Raw genomic sequence first — 17,670 nt, 5'->3', positions numbered from 1 at the left:
ATACATATTAAGGGTGCAACATGTACATATATGTAATTTTATTTTAATATTTACAATAATATAACAATATAAATAGCCATTATAACAATATACACAAATGGTAGTCGACAATAAAACTGTGCTGAAATATTAATCAACATTACCATTAAATATTTACAATTATAACAATTGATAATTTAAAGTGAATGAACTTCCGTTTGTGACAATAGGTGAACCCAATTTTTGAGTTCACATTTTGGTACATCTCAAAATGCAACTATTCTTACAAACCAAAGCCTACATCACACATCAAAATGTTGTCTTCGTGCAACGCTCCGACACAGCCTTGCAGTGCTTTCTTCCTTCTGTATAAATGTTTTATTTTATTTTGTTTTGTTTTATTTTATTTTATTTTATTTTATTTTATTTTATTTTATTTTATTTTATTTTATTTTCAGAAATTACTTGGTTCTGTCAAAATTTCTGTACAGTGTTAAGCCTGCTCTGCAGCTGGTTTTAGCTTTCACTGGCACCCGCACTGATCCACAATCATATCCTCGTGGTGTCGAAGGAGCATCTCTCCATTTTCATAGTACAACATGCTCAGTGGGCTCATTTTGGTTGGTGCACAGCAGGGTGAGGCCACTCTGTCAGGGTGGAAATGCTTCAGGAGACTCTGGAAAAAGAAAGAGAGAGGCTTTAGGCCAATTGTAGATAACTGCAGTTCTATAAAGAAATATAGTAATAGCGTTATCCTATCTTAGCTTACTGACATACTGACCCACTTACTGTCATCTGATATTTGCTATTCTGCTTTTCACTTCATTTAGTAAGTTGAACATTTCTGTTCATTTAAGCTATTTGTTATATGTTTTGTTGTTTTTAACGTAACATTTTGAACCACTTTAAACCACAGACGTTCTGATAAAAAATGATATCTTGTTTTACCCTTTTTCATAGTGTGGAAAAGGAGTACTAACAGATTTGTTATGATGAAACGCTTCAAATCCTCACGTTTTACTAAATTAGCAAAACAAAAAATAATAAAACAATTATTATAGCCCTGCAACAGACTGGCAACCTGTCCAGGGTGTACCCTGCCTCTCGCCCTAAGACAGCTGGAATAAGCTCCAATGAATGAATGAACAAATGTAAAAAAACAAAACAAAAAAAAAACACACAAAAAAAAAAACTAGTAACTACGATTCATATTTGCATAGTGTTTCAAGTATTTGAGATACTTGTTTTGTCATTTTGAAAGTAATTGACAACACTTTTGGGTAGAAAAACACAGGAATAATTTCCTTTTTTTAATATATAGTTTACCATTACTGTTCTCTACTGTTTGTGAAACCCCTTAGAGAGGCCCTCCACCCTTTTTCTTCAGTCCTAACTGGTGTCAAGTTAACATTGTTAAGACATCCATCAGACAGCCACCACCACACACTTGACCAGTATGTAGTGCATTTTCACAATGATATGTCTCTGATCTAACACATTACTGTAGCTAAATGTCTCAATTTTTTCTTTTTAGTGAACAAAAAACATTATTACATTATTACTTACATAATACATTACATTACATAATTAGATAAACATTATTTGACTCAAGAGCCACTGAGGACTTCCGGTAAATTGAGTTAAGTGGTATTTTTGCTTGCCTGCAGATTTTTCATAGTTGTTATCATTTTTGATCACGTAAAGTTTATTTTATTACATATTAGTCTGAAGTACTGTTTCCATAAGTTGTACTTTAGTGGTTTAGCTACAGTTCAGCTGCTTCCATTGTGAAGTAATTGGTATTTTTATTAGATAGATAGATAGATAGATAGATAGATAGATAGATAGATAGATAGATAGATAGATAGATAGATAGATAGATAGATAGATAGATAGATAGATAGATAGATAGATAGATAGATAGATAGATAGATAGATAGATTGTCCCTATCCCAAATTGTCCCTGATGCATATATCTGCCAGTGATTGTGTGCATATGAATTTTTAAACGGTCTGCATACAATGTTCCTATGATGATAATATGAATATGTGTAAGAACAGAAACTCTAGATAGGCACTCACCTGCATGTAGGCATGATTGGTTGGGTTTAAGTCTTCTCTCAGAGGACTAGGGCAGGAGCCTTCACAGCGGTAGGCATTGTATTTTTTAGGAAAGACAATCCAGGACCCCCAGCCAATCTGATTAAAGTCGACATGCAGGTCCACTTTGCGACAGAGCGATTTTTCACTCACTCTTTTGAACAGCTGTGGGGTTCTTGCTGTTTGCTCTCTCTGGCCCCGTTTGCTCCTTCGCCTCTTTTTGATTTCAGCAGGGGAGAAGAACTTGGATTGTTCAGCTGTATGGAGTAAGCTCGCTTTAGCCTTTGAGTTTTCATCAGACCCTGTGTGTGAGAAGACAACCAGCAAGGCCCGGTCACTCACATCCTGGTCTTTTGTCAAACTTGTTTCATAAACAGGCTCATCGGGAAGAGGCAGGCCTCGCTTTTTCTTTATCACTTTCCTTCTTCTTGACACTCGCTTGTGTCGAATTCTTGTTGTTGATTTCTCTTTAAGCCAGCTCAAGAGGGGATTTGTCATGTTGAATACTTTCCAGCTCTGCGATGATGTGACTAGTGACGATTCTGTGAGCAGTGCCAGCAGATGCTGATCCTGGTCATGGTGGTGATACACCTCCACACTAATGTTGGAAACATTCATTGTCCAAGGTAGCTTGATTCTCAACTCTGCTGCCTGGATTTGTTTGTCAGCTCCCAGCGCATGGAGGTCAAATGTCGCCACCCAGGATCTATGTCTGTACTTCAAATCTGATATAGCAAAAATGGAAGAATTAGCATAATTGAAGAGCACTTTGTATGACACAGATTATAATGACTGATTGTGTGTTACTGATGCATGTAAACCAACAAACAACCACCTGTGCGGGAAATGAACCCCCCAAAACATCACCATTATTATATTACCAAACATTAGATTGCTTTCTTTCCCTCCTCACCACACAGGTGGTAGATAGCTGCAACTTTGTGAGCCTGGTTTTGCTGGAAATCTATTCCTCTAAGCGTTTCTCCTCCCTTAAAATCTCCAAGTTCTTTTGAAAGGTGATCACCGAATTGTTAAAGGTTACTTTTCTGATAATGTAGGGTCTCGCCAAATTAAATAAACTTATGGAAGGTATAAGTGCAACATATATCTTAACTATGACATGACATTTTCAGTGTGCAGCCTGTAACAGCTTTATTAAAGAAGATGCAAATCAATAAGAAGGCCTACAGCTTCAACCTTATATGTTTTGCTGGTTTAGTGGATTTAATCAGCCAACAGGAATTATTTTAACCTAAAATGTTTTTTTGAAAGTTTATTTACCTCATAACAGAAGTCAGATAAAATCAAAAAATGAAACCTTTAATGAACATGCAGGCTCATCTGGTGAGAAAATAATAATATATGTCATCTAGAACTTCATGATTAGGGGATTTCAGTAATCAAAGCTGCTTATGCTTTTCCCCAACATAACCCATTCATTATGCTACCCATGGACACCCTGCTCTGCGCCCACATCTGTAAAGAGACCCATTGTGATTCGAAACAGGTGTGGTTCCGATTAATCTAAGGGATGAACGGCTTTAAAACATTTAACTTTTGCATTGTCCGCTGCCTATTGAGTTCGACTCTTGATCAAAAGTGCAAACCACCCGCGCTATTAATCCACTCAAACCAAACACGTAGCCGAAACCAATCACTTAACACATCCCTGCTTCTCACGGCTTCTGCATATCCTCTGTCAAACAAACAGGTAGTAACTCTAACACTTTACCGAGATGTGAAATTAGATTCTGCAGCAGGGATTGGGGGGTGTCCTGTGCTGGCTGCTTGTGCCACCGTTAAATCCAGCGCTCTAATTTAATCAAACCAAGTGCGAAAAAGAACTGAAGGAGGTTGTTGATTTGACTAAGCAAGAGATTTGTATAGGGGGATGTCTGGCGAGGTATCTAATCAACATCACCTATTTAGCGAAGAAGAGGTTTGCTTTGAGAATTAGAGAGAATACCGGCCTTTTCACACGCTGATCTCTGCATGGTTATTCACCCCCTAAGCGGAATGTGGATTGAAAACCTCTGAGGTCGTCTGGCACGCAGTGTTGACAGAAAAACTAAACTCCTTAACATCTGAGAGGATTTATTAATGGTAGAGAAGACATCTGACCCGAACCAAAGCTATAAAACACGAATGTCAAACGATTCCCTGCACGTTTCTGACAAACAAACCAAATATTTTTTATGAAGCAATGAGCCAGATCTTACTTTTAGCCATCATACTCTTCACGGTGTCCGCTTGTCTTGCGGCATCTTGCTCCATCGTATCCATAAGACCGGAAAAATTCGACTTGAAATTCCTGTAAAGTTGCATCATGTAGCTCGGCAGGTGATATCCAGTTCCTCGGTCCATCACGGCAAAACGGTGCGGCGGCCTCATAAACACCCCATCGCTGGATTTATGAATCCCTTGAGCCAGCAGCGCCAGCAAAGATGCATGGAGCGCAACACCCAAAGCTCCCCATGAGCGCATGTTTTAGGTCGGTTAATGACAAATTCCTCCTCTGGAAGAGCAGGGGAGCCTTATATACTCTCACCCACCCCCTTTCACGTTTAACAAGTAGCTGAGAACATTAAAGGAAATTGACATGAGTCCTCAAGACTTGCTACCTGACAGCTCATCATCTATTCAATTGGTAATGAGGCGCCTGGGTTGGTGTTTACAAGACGCACAGGTTTTGTTTGCACCATGTTCTTTGGGCTTCTGCAGCCTGACTCCCCATTCTCAGACTAATTGTTTCATCTGTTTGGTTTGCACTAATTGTTAGGCTTTCCCATAGTCTAATTTAGTCTACTACGGGCCCCTTGAAATGCACATCAGGGACAATGAATGGGCTCTATTACCCATCAGGCATGTCTTCGTACAACAACAACAATGGCAACAGAACTATTAATGTTAAAACATCACTGCAACCAGTAATATAGGGAACGCACATGACATTTATACTACATTTATTATGCATTTGTTAATAACTTGGCCTAATTTAACTTCTAATTATACCTCAAATGGCCTTTTGTGACAAGAATATTACGATAAAAGATGGAGACGGATAAAACAGGCCTACCACAAACTGAGATAAAGTCGCTGGAAACTTAATATAGACCTCTGGGACACTATCAAGCAGCACAGATAGAATGAAGCAGGAAACACGTCTTATCTCGCTCATATTTAACTTTAAGATGTTTACTTTTAAAGCTATACTATTATATAAAGCTCACTGGTGTTTTTCTGGTTAGAATTCCTTAAACAGCGTATTAATTTTATTTGTAATGTTTATATATAAGCTTTCATTTTATTAATAGTAGCTGTATACACCTATTATAAGAATGCTTAATTTCAAAGTGGCATAACAGCAATGAACCTTTTAAATCTTCGCAAAGTTTGCACGTCAAAAATCTTGGTTCCTGCATAGAGCATCTGTGGATGGTTGTCGCAAACTGCGCATGCGCTATGCGTCTCCATTCACATAATGAAATCCTTTTCCTCGAGAATCTCCCGAGAAAGGATAAAAATTAATGGATATTTTTTATCCACCTGTATAGTTAAAAAGCGGTGCACTTTGTCGACAACGTCTACACGTCTACACCGGAATTACCGGAACTAACTGGCCCGTCGCTTTTTCACCTACCGTGTGCTGAAATGGTGAGTAGCTTTAAAGTTTACGGGTCTTTTCTTGCACGAGTCATGGCAGCTAAAAAGAAAGTTGGCACTCGTGCCGTTTTTGGACCCCAGTGTCCCTCTAGATTACAATCTTCAACAAATATGGATTTTGGACTTTTGCTTGGACTAGACTTCCGCAGTGAAGGATATTTTCATGATGTGCTTGTGTGGCTGATGGGGCATACATGTGCTTGGCACCCCCACCCCCCATCTCTCCATGCCTGCACTGCATTGTGCATTCAATCTGGTGTTTTGGGCGCTGACAGTGATAATTAATAATAATAATAATAATAAAAACAAGTTGTGCAAAGCACGATAGGCAGTTGGGGCTCATTACTATGGAAATGCATAAATGGATAACCGTTAACTTATGTTTTTATTTGCTTATAAAAAACAAACATTTTCTAGGATGTCCTGATGTGTTACAGTGCAACGATTACACGCGCATGAAAATTACATTACAGTACATGCATGCAAATGATAAAAGGTTTGAGAAAAACAATGTGTTATGCTCTGCGTAATGCGTTTGCATCACTTATGCAAAAACTGGATATGTACTAATAATAGGTGTGTTTTATATGTTAGCGCTCATAAGACAGGAAAATGAACCAAAACAAATACTTCTACATACAAATACCACTAACAGAAACCTAATCTAAAACCACGTCATGTATTTACATGTGCATTTATAGCATATACAGTATATAATAGGCAAATAGTGACGTCATGCTGCATCTGCGTAAGATTTTACTAGGCCTGATATAAAGCACATGATGTTCTTTGATTTATTTTGTTTTGTGTCAAGGTCTTTGTTTACTTTGGTCCTTCCAGCTGGTTATCCTTTCAGGCTCTTCTGTTTATATCGCTTTACCTGATGTCATGGGGGGTGGGGTTGGGCGGTGGGAGTGGCGATGGGGTGCACTGAAACTGCCTCTGATTGACTCGATCAAACCACGAGTATCAGTTAATCAAGAGTGATAGAACGAAACTCCTGGATGATTGAGCAGCCAAATACTAAATGGTGAGCCTTTTAATCTCAGTTTATCTTGATAAGAGGGCTGGATGAGAAACTTAACTCCTACGTGCAATTTTAAAAGTTGTTTGTTTGGACATGCCCCACGAAAAGCCCCCACTTTGTTTCCAAAATGATTTATAGTAGATCTGTTCATAGGGATTGAGAAATGTAAAACAGGTGTTCAGTTAGGTTCAAGTTTCCTTAAGTCCCAGCGCTGCTTGTTTTGAAATTGATTTGGATGCATATTTGCAATCATTTATAAGAGTATTGTGCCAAGGTCAGCTGAGTCAATACTGAGAGGGGCCAAATTCGGGATGGGGTGTTGCGGGTCCCAACTCTCTTTTCTTATTTTCTGAAGTTGCACAATAAAATAGCTGTGACTGTTCACCTTCCCCATGTTCATAATGAAACTATAAATAACAGCTGACTACAATAAAACTGCTAGGACTTAATCAAATACTTATAATCTACCATATGCATGTTTAGTTATACAGCCCGTTACTATCTACATAAATTAAAAATGCAGTGCAGGTGAAATAGTCATAATATGCTTTTATGTGAAAAAGAAAGTACACTTTTTTCAGTTCTAAGGTCTTAGTGATCCCTAAGACCTTAGAACTGAAAAAAGTGTACTTTTCAGTGAGGACATAATTAAACATGATCTGGTCCTTTCTAAGTCTTCAAACGAGGTAAATACATGCTCATATGAACAATAAAAATTATGTATTACACTGTGTCAAACTAAGCCAAAATGCAGAAGCAGTGTGTGGAAAACTACCACACTAGCAAACTAGCACACCCCATGATTCTGTAGCTCTTGGGTTATTTTGTGATTTCTCTGAGCATTCCAGGGTCTGACCTTGGGGTGAATTTGTTGCAATGACCACTCCTGGGATAATTGGCACACCAGCTTGTTTTCTACATTTTCATAATCTTTATAAATTACATAACCCTCCTTCCTCTTTTGCATTGTGTTAACAAACAGCTGAACACCAGCAGACTGCCAAAAGTGCTTTTAGAGAGAAGGTTGCTAATTATCACTTAATTTTTTATTACAAGCACCTAATCATCTTAATTCCATTGGAAGCAGTAAGGCTGTACTGCTTCCAATGTTTTGTTGTTCCTTTAATTGTATTTACATAATTTTAAGACCTGCTAAGAAACATTCAAAAATGTTTTTGATCTTCTTACATTCTAAGAAAAATTTGATGTAAAAAAAATTTGATAATATCAAAATATTTGAAGGCATGCCTTTCAGTAAATATAATTTTGGTCATATCCAAAGTTACCCAGAGGACATTTGATGTAAATTAATTAATTTCCCAGTGGGCACTGTTTTCTGATTGTGATTAAATAGTTGTCTGAATGAAAAGAAGTGTTTTGGAAATTAGATAATTATCTAAATGCAGTTGTTAATTCTTACCACAAGGTGTCATATTTGATCAATGGACTCAAGAGAATATTGCACTGGACGTCCACCCAGAACATGCCAAGGTGTATTTGTAATTAGTTATCATTTCATCTTCCCAAGAGCTTTGAGCTGCTGATTTATTTTTAACTTGACAGTGATTGATTAGGGAAACATTTTGATTTGGGAACAGTGTCCCTGTGCTGTGAGAAAGATGAAAAGACTATCTGAAAGCATTAATTTCATTTCTAATGTGTTTGGAAGCTTAGAACTTGTCTCAGGTGAAATACTTCTTCCTTCCTTACAATTGCTCTTACAAGTCTCTTAGCAAACTGTGTGAAAATGTGCCTAGGCTCATTAGCTTTATGACAGTTTATTACAAAATCTCCCCCCCCCCGAAAAACAAACGAATATTTGTTACTTCTCACTTCCTGGGTGGATTCATTCATGTTTTGAGGTTTGCGGGCCACGGGAGGGTTTGGTTTCACATTCACTGTGTTGCAAGAACGTCAGAATCTTCGGCCTGCGCGGCTGCAGGAAGGAAGGAACAGGTGTGGCAGCAGTAGATTTTACATCCATATCTCGAAAAAACCACTTACCACTTTTGCAAATCAGCTTGATGTGGACATTATCTTGTGACAGATTTGTGATCGCACATACTTTTGTAAGAAAACATTCTCATATGCAGTTCACTCAGACGATAAGCCCGATGTTGTTTGCCATTTTGTTTAATAATTTGGAGTCCTAAGTGTAAATCTTACCCAAATGGGTAAGTTTGGCAGAATTTCGATACAGGTATTTTGCAAGCAGATGCTGTTGGCTGTGTTCGTGCCTTATTCAAATCTTAGGATGCTTGCTGTTTGAACTGACATACCCTCAGTGTTATGACTACAAAGGGTACAGCACGCAGGCATTTACAGCTAAAACTCAAGCTTAAATCTAAGTATTTGCCCAGCTGTAAGCTTGTTTACTTTCGGCATGACATGTGTTAACTGCTAATGAATGGAGTAATTAGCGCATTGCAGTGAATTAGGCTTATGTTGTCGGTGTTGCAAGTGTACCTTACATTCTACAGTGAGGGTTTACTGCTGCATCTGCTCGTAATTTGTGTAAGAAGTGATGGTTTAGTTTGATACAGTTGCTGAAAGGTCTGTGTGTTCAGAAGGTATTGTGCTGGCAGGAGGCGCCGGTTTATGATTGGATGGCGAAATGGATGGTGAGTAAGCCTCTGGGTCCGCCTCCACATCCTCTTCACCCCCCCCCCCCCCCCCACCCAAACACACACACGCACGCACACACAGACACATGCGCAATCAGTTTCATACACACACAAATCCCAGCAACCTTGCACCTCATGTGCAGGGGATGCATACAAAAAAGTAACAAACAAACCAACAGTGGAGCCCCCACCCCCCACCCCACCTCCCTGCACACTCCCGTCTTTTCCTACTCAGTGGCTGTCTGGGATCTGTCCTTACTGAAGGACATGTTCATTGACTTGCTTTATAAGGACATGTTAATGATGCAAGACTGCCGCCTGCTGTAGTTTGATCAGGAGGCAGAGACACATTGCCTCACAGAACAGACAGAGATGCCAGTGGGGATGTCTGAGTGAGACTGCTTGCCTGCCGGAGAGCTGTCATTTTGGTTCTTTTTAACCCATTATTTTCTGTTTTGTGATTGTGTTTCTCTGAGACTCGTGCACCTCTCGGACGGTGGAATGAGCAGCTGAATGTCAGGTACAGTTGTCATACTTTGCATTTTCTTTGTTGTGACACTTGACTCCTTTTGCTGGTTTGTGGTCGCAAAACGTGTCATCAGTATGTTTTCAAGAGGTACAAAAGAAATGGCATGCGCTGTTCTTTAGATGCACGCTGTGATTTTACATGAGACTTAAGAGATGTAAAATATCTTTTTAATCTGTTTACAACATTCTTTGATAATACCAGTCATGGCTGACATTCACATAGCTACATGGACTGCATTCTTAATGGCATGTGACGCCTAAGCTCTCCTCTTAAGTGTTTATCCACTCTCATTCTTCTGCCGGAGTGGCCAGCACCTGTTTGAAATGATTCAGACACCCTTGACCATCTTACAAAATGCTGCTCAGTCAAGATCTGTTTGCACTTACACAAGTTTAGCACTTCAGCTCGAGTTGCAAGCAAAATGTAACATGTTAACAACTCGGTGTAAAATCTATCTGCTGTCACTTGAACCGGCAGATCTGCCAGAATATTGTGGCCAGACACTGAGGTTTACAAAAAGTGAAAACCACACCACTGCAGGCTTGAAATAAGAAGATATTATTGGCACCTTGAGATGAAATAAATTACAGACAGGGTTTTTAAAAATAGATTTGGAAACCCTTTTTAGCTGGAGCTCACTGTCAAGCTGTGATGAAAGCAAGAATGCACAAGGCTAAAGGTTACTCGTGATTTATGTTGTCTCACTGCAGTAACAGAAGCAGAGTTTGTTTGTGTCTCAGTGGATTTTCAGCTCTTACTAGTGCTACATGCTATTTCCTTTAGATGTCGTCCAGTCAGTGTGTGCACCTCGGCTGTCACTCTGGATGCTAACTCTTGCAGTGGAAATGCTATTTCACACATTTGATCAGATTTGAAAATAGCATCCTCTCACCATGCATCAGCACGCAACTTCTTTTTACCACAGTGTGCTCTTTCTGAGCACATCGCCGGGCCATTTCTTTTGTACAATAATTAGCAAAAGTCACAAGTTGACACAAATTCACAATGAGGTTTTTGGAACAGTTGAAGGAAAACACAAAAAAGATTTTTTGCAGAGGAAGCACTGAGCTCATTTCCGTGCAGAACTGACATTTTAGGGCAGGAACTAGCAATGTCCTGTGGAATCACGCCTGCAACCCTTAACCTCGTTGGTGAAATATGCGTACAGCTGCAGGGAGGAAGTTTCAGAGAGTACATGTAAGCGTTTCCTGTCAAGGTGTGCTTATGCTTCCTTAGCTTGTGTGGGGGTGTGACTGAGTTTGGTCGAAGGGTTTTCTCGGTCTAGCCTGTGATGAGAGAGAGTGGGACAATGTGTCATTGTTATTATTAAATAAAATTAGCATTCAGATGTCATACTTTAAGTTAGTGCACAGAAGATCAGATGGTTGATGGGGATATTGTGTGGCTATTTCCAGACACGACATGACTGCATTGCACTAAATCAGCTTATTTTTGTGTACCCAGCATGCTTTTAGCCTAAACATTTTCAGACTGAACGAGTGGCCTCCATGGAGACCAGAAAATACACAGGATCCCTGATTATGAATTAGGTGATGCCAATTTGTATTGAATTTAGAATTTTAATGTGGCTTTTGTTGACACGCTGGCGGCTCTCCTCTCAACCTCAATGTGGGAAGTTGTGTTGAAAGATCTCCTGCGCACTACAAAGTGATACCCATCTCTCTTAAACCCCTGCATCTCGTATGAATAAAGGGTGCTCTGCATCCTTCCTCGGGGCCACCAACAGATGCATCCTGCAGCTGCAAGCTCCTTCCTGTCTGCGCTCAGACCCTTTTGTCTGAAGACGTAGCTACAGCAAAGTTGGGACACCGGCTGAATTTAAATGGGGCTGTCCTGAATGGAGCAGTACTGATAGGCTGGCAGTAGCTTCTGGTTTCCATGGTCGTAAGCCCACTATGCTGTCTTTGAATTTAAATATTAGTGCCGCTGGTTAACTTTCACCAGCTGATCACAGCTTTGTTGGCAGATTCCTACACAAACACAGAAAGCTGAATTCAAGATTATTGTTTTTGTTTGTGTGTGCATTTACTTATTTCATTGAATTCCACTTATCTTTCATCGGACCCGCACACAGTGCAGCATCAGTGCAGTGCTTCAGTGTGTGTGCAGTACTACTCTGGTTGATGTGTGGGATAAACAGCCTCTCTAATGAGTTGCCTTGATTGGCTTGCCAGTAGGATGTTTATGACTGAGGGCTATTTCTACACAGGCCTCCACCCCGGCGGAGACCAGGTCTGCCCATGCTGAAATTAGTGCAGTTGAAGAGCTGCCCTTGCGTCTAGCAAGAACGTCTGTATCAAAGTGTGTGCACCGTGGTCTTGCAGCAGTGGTGACAGGCTGCAAAGTAAGAGAGCAGAGCCTACAGTGTGACCATTAACTTGCTGAAAAGTCAAAGCAACGTATCACGTATCCTCAATTATCAGATGTTTCGCAAACAACCACATCACATATGCGATAAGATTTAGGAAGTTCTAGTGCGTGGCTGAATATAATGTGAGAATCAGTTTTCAGTGTTTTATGGCCTTCCACTAAACCACAGAGCCATGCATAACTGTGGTGGTGGGTAAAAGAAACCTACTGATTAAATGCCCTTAAAGGGACAGAGATTGAAATTAGTCTGTTTTTTACCCGTTACTTTAAGAGAAGAACAAAGCAAAACTCGTTAAGGTGAACGGTTTGCCTTAAAAGTGTTAAAAAGACCTCTCTTAATGACACCTTTGCTTGTTCACACTAATCTGCAGCAGGCCTGCAAAATGTGCTTCATTTTTCATCGTGTGTCGTTATTTTGGAATCAGATCCATGTGATGTCCAAACCATCAGCATTCGGAGTGCTGGCTATGTCTTTCTACTACTGTCAATTTGGCTCTTTTACTATCTCTCCCAAGGGCTTAAATGCGCAGCAACAAAGCCACCCCCCTTTCCGTCTTCGTAGCTTGTATACAGAATAGTGGGGTGGCATGATGCCACAGTATTCCTAGCTTGAATGCTCTGTAAAAAAATGGGCATATCTTACATGGATAATCCAAAACTGGCAACACTTTTACATCTGCTACATCTTGTGGTATACTTGGGCGTACAATGTTTACCACAGCTTGTTTCTGTATCATTTATGTAGCCTACACGTCGAATTTGCAAGTATAGATTGGTTCATGCCACCCTTATTCATTAAAAATAAAAGTTTCAAAGGAAAGAGAAGAAATATTGCAATTTCCTGCTAACATAAGCAAAAATTATGAGATAAAAGCAGAAGTTAAAAAGCTTTGAAAAAAAAATGAAAATATTTCTGTGGATCCGCTTCTGTCAAGTGAATAATAAAGTTATCATTTCATGTGTTGTCCGTTGGAAAGAGTCAGCTGTGTGTTATCTTTGTGCATAGCCTGCCCATGTGAAAGAAAGCTAAGCGTTAGCCATCTGGCTGCCAGATGTATTGCTACTTCCCCTGGTCTCCTCCGTTGAGACTCCAGTCTCCTGCATGAATCTATTCCCCAACATCAGTCAGGAGACGGAGCAAAGACGAGGAGTACGTTGTCTGAAAAGTATAACTTCTGAAGTTTTGCCTGAATGCCAAGCAGCCTGGCACTTTGAACTCCCACAAGGGGTGTTTCCCTCCGACTGGGGGTGGGTGAGTGGATTCAAAGAAGGAAGATTTCTTTTTTTGGATGTGATGCCAAGTTCTCACACTCCTTTGGACCATGGCAGAAAGAAAGCAGCAAAGAAAGGGCTCTGGAAGCACAGATTGCACTTCATCTCATGCGTAAGATATTATATTTTACTGAATTGTTACGCCAAGGAGTGTTTTTTGTTACGTTTCCTGCGGTGGCCACAAAATTATGCTAACAGAGAACCTTTTGGTATGTGACGGGGACTTAAATAGATTTGTGAAGCTGCTGGAGCACAGCATTGAAAACTTGGCTTCCTCCTATTGAACTCGGGCAGGGCTTCTGACTCTTTTGCCTTCAGTCTTTTCCCGCAGCTGTTATTTGATAGAAGCATAATTACTGAAATCCTATGATTATTTGAACTCTTTGAACTACAAACCATTTATACTGTACATTAAAAAAAATCCAAACCAGGAAACACGTTGTGCTTGTGAGAAGAATCTTTCTGCTGAATCAAAAAGTCTCCGAGTACAAGGCTTGACCTACCTTCTTACCTTCAGAAGCAACAAAGAAGACAGTAGCTGTGACTCATGCGGCACTTCTCTCACCCACAGCCTCTCTGCACCTTGAGAGCCCACTCTGTTCAAAACTGATGATCACACAGAGGTGCTTTGAGCTCAGCTAGAAGGCTAAGCTTCCATACGGCTGAACTGTGTGACATTCGGTAGATTTTGTGTTTGTTGGATTCATTCTCTCTGATTGTGTTTGGGGACTCAATGTATTATTCTGTTCATTTAAGTTAGGGGTAATAGGTTCCCAGCCAGCTGTGTCTTACAAGCGATGTTAATGAGCACTGATGGTGTGGCCTGCTAGGCTGTCAGAAGTTTTGTTTGTTTATCTGTAGAGCTCCCTGGAAAGCTTGGTTTTTATTCAGAGGAGAAAAGGTTTTGTTGAAACCTGGCTGGCTCTCATTGGAGACTCTGAACCCCTACCACTATGACCACGATGAAACTGTAGAGAAATGAAATTAATGGTTAAGCCTAAAAAGGCGGATTTTATGAGTTATTGGCTGAGCCTTGCTCTATGCATCGGAAAACTACCACTGATAATATTTTTCATAATACATGATAGCTCAGCTTATTTGATCACATATCCTGAATACAATTATACTGCGGTTTTTATGTGATAAAACAATTTTTTGGCTAAAATAAAAGCAGATTTTTTCTATATCCAGCTTTGAATGCTTGCCATGTAAGAATTGCAAAACTGCAATGATAATCAGAAAAAATATAGTTCAACATGTAGATTCTTTCAATCTGATTATATGTTAAGAGCAGTGCCATCCAAACATACTGATTACCATGGCTCTGGTTAACCATGTTAAAAACCTTCCAAACAGACCCTTTGAGATCATAATAGCCTTTAACCGTGTTTCCACTTCTTCTATATTCTACAGATATGAGAATGGTACCGGTCTTCTTATTTAGCACTCACAAAGATAGCGAATCCTCTGGCGACCATGAATGTCAGTACCTAATTTCCTGAAACCCTAAATAACCTCATGGCAGCACTGTATCAAAACACAAGAGAGATACAGAGAAGGCCTTTGGGGGCCAATATAACAGACCACCGTCAGTTTTAAGAATTTTTAGCCTTGTTGTTTATTGTTTATTGTTTATTAATTCAGATACATTTGAAAAATCTAATAAAGTGCATGGTTTTGAGCAAATCCAGTCCTCTTTTGCCCTGTACACATATGGCCTACCTGCAAGCAAGCAAGCAAAGCCTGCTCAAGTGTAACTCGTCACACCTTTTAAATGTATGTATTTCTTTATTATTACAGGAACTTCGCTGTCTGTCTGTGTGTCACATTTAATGAGCTCACTGGTGGGCAATCCTCAGCCGTGATGCTAGCGTAGAAAAAAATGTTTCATGATGTGAAAAATAAAAAACATCTGCATAGTAATTCAAAATTCTATTTATGTAGCATACGCTGGTGAGTAACACTTTTTTCTAACCCATTCCTAGTCTTAGTGTGAGACTAGTACTGAATAACTTTTCACACCTTAAGTATGTTTGTAAATGATGTCACTCTCCAAATACACACTATTGTATGTTCCGCCGCTGTGTGCGTGCGTTCGTGTGTGATTGCTTCCTGTTTCTAAGTCCACTGCGATGCCATTTACAGCAGCTTGTGGAGCATGGGTACAACTGCCAGTGCCGCACCACAGCCCGTTTCTGTTGCGTCGCCGCTTGAGAGTGTCCATGGCAACGCGATGGCTGAGAGCAAGCAGTCTCTTTGCATGAGCCCCTTCCAGACAGTCAACATCCACAACAACAAGGCCAAGTCCATCATCACCAACAAAGTTGCACCTGTCGTCATCACGTAAGTCCCTCCCCGAATCTACGTCCTCACAGTTGGGTGTGAAACCTTTTTGATCGCTGAGGTGACACCGCCCTCACCCTCCAGCCACGGTGTTTGCCCCCGTTATCATCTCTTTTGTCAACCCAGGCCAAGCAAATAGCAGCTGATAATTAAATTGGCCTCTCTGCACCATCCACACCTTGTTTTGTGTTTTGCATTGCAGATATAATTGCAGACAGGAATTTCAGATTCACGACGACATCCTCAAGACCAACTACAAAGTCGGTCGGATATCAGACACTCTGCCCGAGCACTACCTCGTGCAGGTAAGGGTGCCGTGCTCTTCTTGTAGCTGCGACAAAGAACAACACTGTCACAGCAAGCTGTGGAGTCATCTCACCATTCTTTCTTTTTCACATTTACATGTCCAAATTGCAGAGTGGTGTAGGAACATTGTCATGCGCTTTTTTATGATCAGAGGCAGCCATTAAAACGGGAATGTTGTCACCCTCCTCTCAAGGCTTTGATCTGCTCTGTCAACTGTGCTGTGGTAGTTCAAGCATGCAGTGTTTTGTCAGTGTTAACTCACAGCTCCTTTTATATGTGTAGAGAGGTCAGGAGTTTAGTCTTGAGAACATCTCCTTAAAAAGTGACTTCCTTTCTTTCTACCAGTAATGTTAGTCTGAAATGTTATGAACGCCTAATACCTGATTAAAACTTGATTTCTGGGGCTGATGCTGACATTGAAAGTAGTAAAACTACTAATCAATCTTCTTTATATATTTATATACTTGTATATTGTGCACATAGGAAGTTAGAGCTCTTTTTAAAACAGTAGATTTGATATTATTCCTCTGTTAACTCATATTGATATAACAAATTGAAATACCAACTAGAAATGGGAAAGACACGTAAATATGTATATAATGTAAATATAAGAATCTGGAAAGTCCAATGGTCATGAGGGTGTCTGTATTTGTTGTTTCAGTGCGTTAAGCTCTCTGGATCAGTGCAGGGAACAGGTCTACTAAAGATCTGGGCGGGAGGGCATAGATTGAACTTTCTGAGACGACACAGTAACCGCACGTTATCTTTTTGGTGTTGTTTGCAAACACAGAGGACAAAAATCTAGCTTAATCTTGCAGCGATGACACAAAGCACTTCCACATGTAAACACCGTGTCAACCACTGTAATGTTTACTTTGCTACTCTCCCAATGAAGGCTGTGCTGGAAGTTGGAACAGTTTGGCTCAGTTCAGATTTATATGTGCTCTCCTTTCCAGGGGGAGTACTTCATGGTCCAGGATGTCTACAGCAAGGCTGATGTCCTAAACACCACGGGCAGTTATGGGGCGCCCAACTTCCGCCAAGTGAAAGGATCCTACCCCCTGTATGGCATGGGTCAGCCCAGCTTGACTGGGTTCAAGCAGGTTCTCCAGAGACTCCAGGCGCAAGGACAAGAGGTCACTGCTATAACTTGTGCACAATTTCACTGTGCTCCTCTTAAGCCTTCGATAGGTTTCTCTGTAGATCCTATTTTCCTGTGCTGGTGCCAGTTTAGCTCTGCCTGGCCTCTTTCGCTCCGTGTTGTCAGTAAATATTTGAGGAGTCAAGTGCTCGGTGGAGGCTGTGGCTGGATTGCAGAACTGAGCAAACAGAAAGTTGTGGTCATGTGCGCCAGTGGAAAATGAATCTTTCTACTTAGAGCAGCTAGAAACCGGCCGCAATTAAAATGAAATTGACAAAATTATACATCGGGTTTT

At 40.4% G+C, this 17,670-nt stretch overlaps 2 protein-coding genes across 7 annotated transcripts in view; one reads left to right on the top strand and one right to left on the bottom strand.

The window, feature by feature from the left end:
* Positions 1-81: 81 nt before the first annotated feature.
* Positions 82-4,563, bottom strand: ndr2 (nodal-related 2). Its single transcript, XM_086304781.1, has 3 exons — positions 4,299-4,563; positions 2,062-2,804; positions 82-655 (listed from the first exon to the last, which is right to left on the bottom strand). Exons 1-3 carry the CDS (start codon positions 4,561-4,563, stop codon positions 503-505), a joined length of 1,161 nt encoding a protein of 386 aa, XP_086160907.1. The 3' UTR covers positions 82-502.
* Positions 4,564-5,564: 1,001 nt separating this feature from the next.
* pald1a (phosphatase domain containing paladin 1a) overlaps positions 5,565-17,670 on the top strand; it is a 58,636-nt gene continuing 46,530 nt past the window's right edge. Inside the window, exons 1-4 of one of the 6 annotated variants that reach the window (XM_086303876.1) lie at positions 5,565-5,733; positions 15,734-15,928; positions 16,131-16,233; positions 17,191-17,370. In XM_086303876.1, coding sequence (XP_086160002.1) covers positions 15,744-15,928; positions 16,131-16,233; positions 17,191-17,370 — 468 coding nt within the window. In that variant the 5' untranslated portion in view covers positions 5,565-5,733; positions 15,734-15,743. Of the gene's footprint in view, positions 5,734-9,684; positions 9,914-13,459; positions 13,698-15,730; positions 15,929-16,130; positions 16,234-17,190; positions 17,371-17,670 lie in introns of those variants that run through there. The other 5 variants (XM_086303873.1, XM_086303875.1, XM_086303874.1 and 2 more) reach the window with 5 other exon arrangements.

Source organism: Aulonocara sp. 'chitande type north' Nkhata Bay, linkage group LG8 (genome assembly GCF_057382095.1).
Source record: "Aulonocara sp. 'chitande type north' Nkhata Bay isolate Kocher_YH1m ecotype deep benthic linkage group LG8, A_spYH_male_GT1.1, whole genome shotgun sequence".
Lineage (NCBI taxonomy): Eukaryota > Metazoa > Chordata > Actinopteri > Cichliformes > Cichlidae > Aulonocara > Aulonocara sp. 'chitande type north' Nkhata Bay.
The sequence above is the reverse complement of the archived record's forward strand: the minus strand, read 5'-3'. Positions and strand labels throughout refer to the sequence as shown.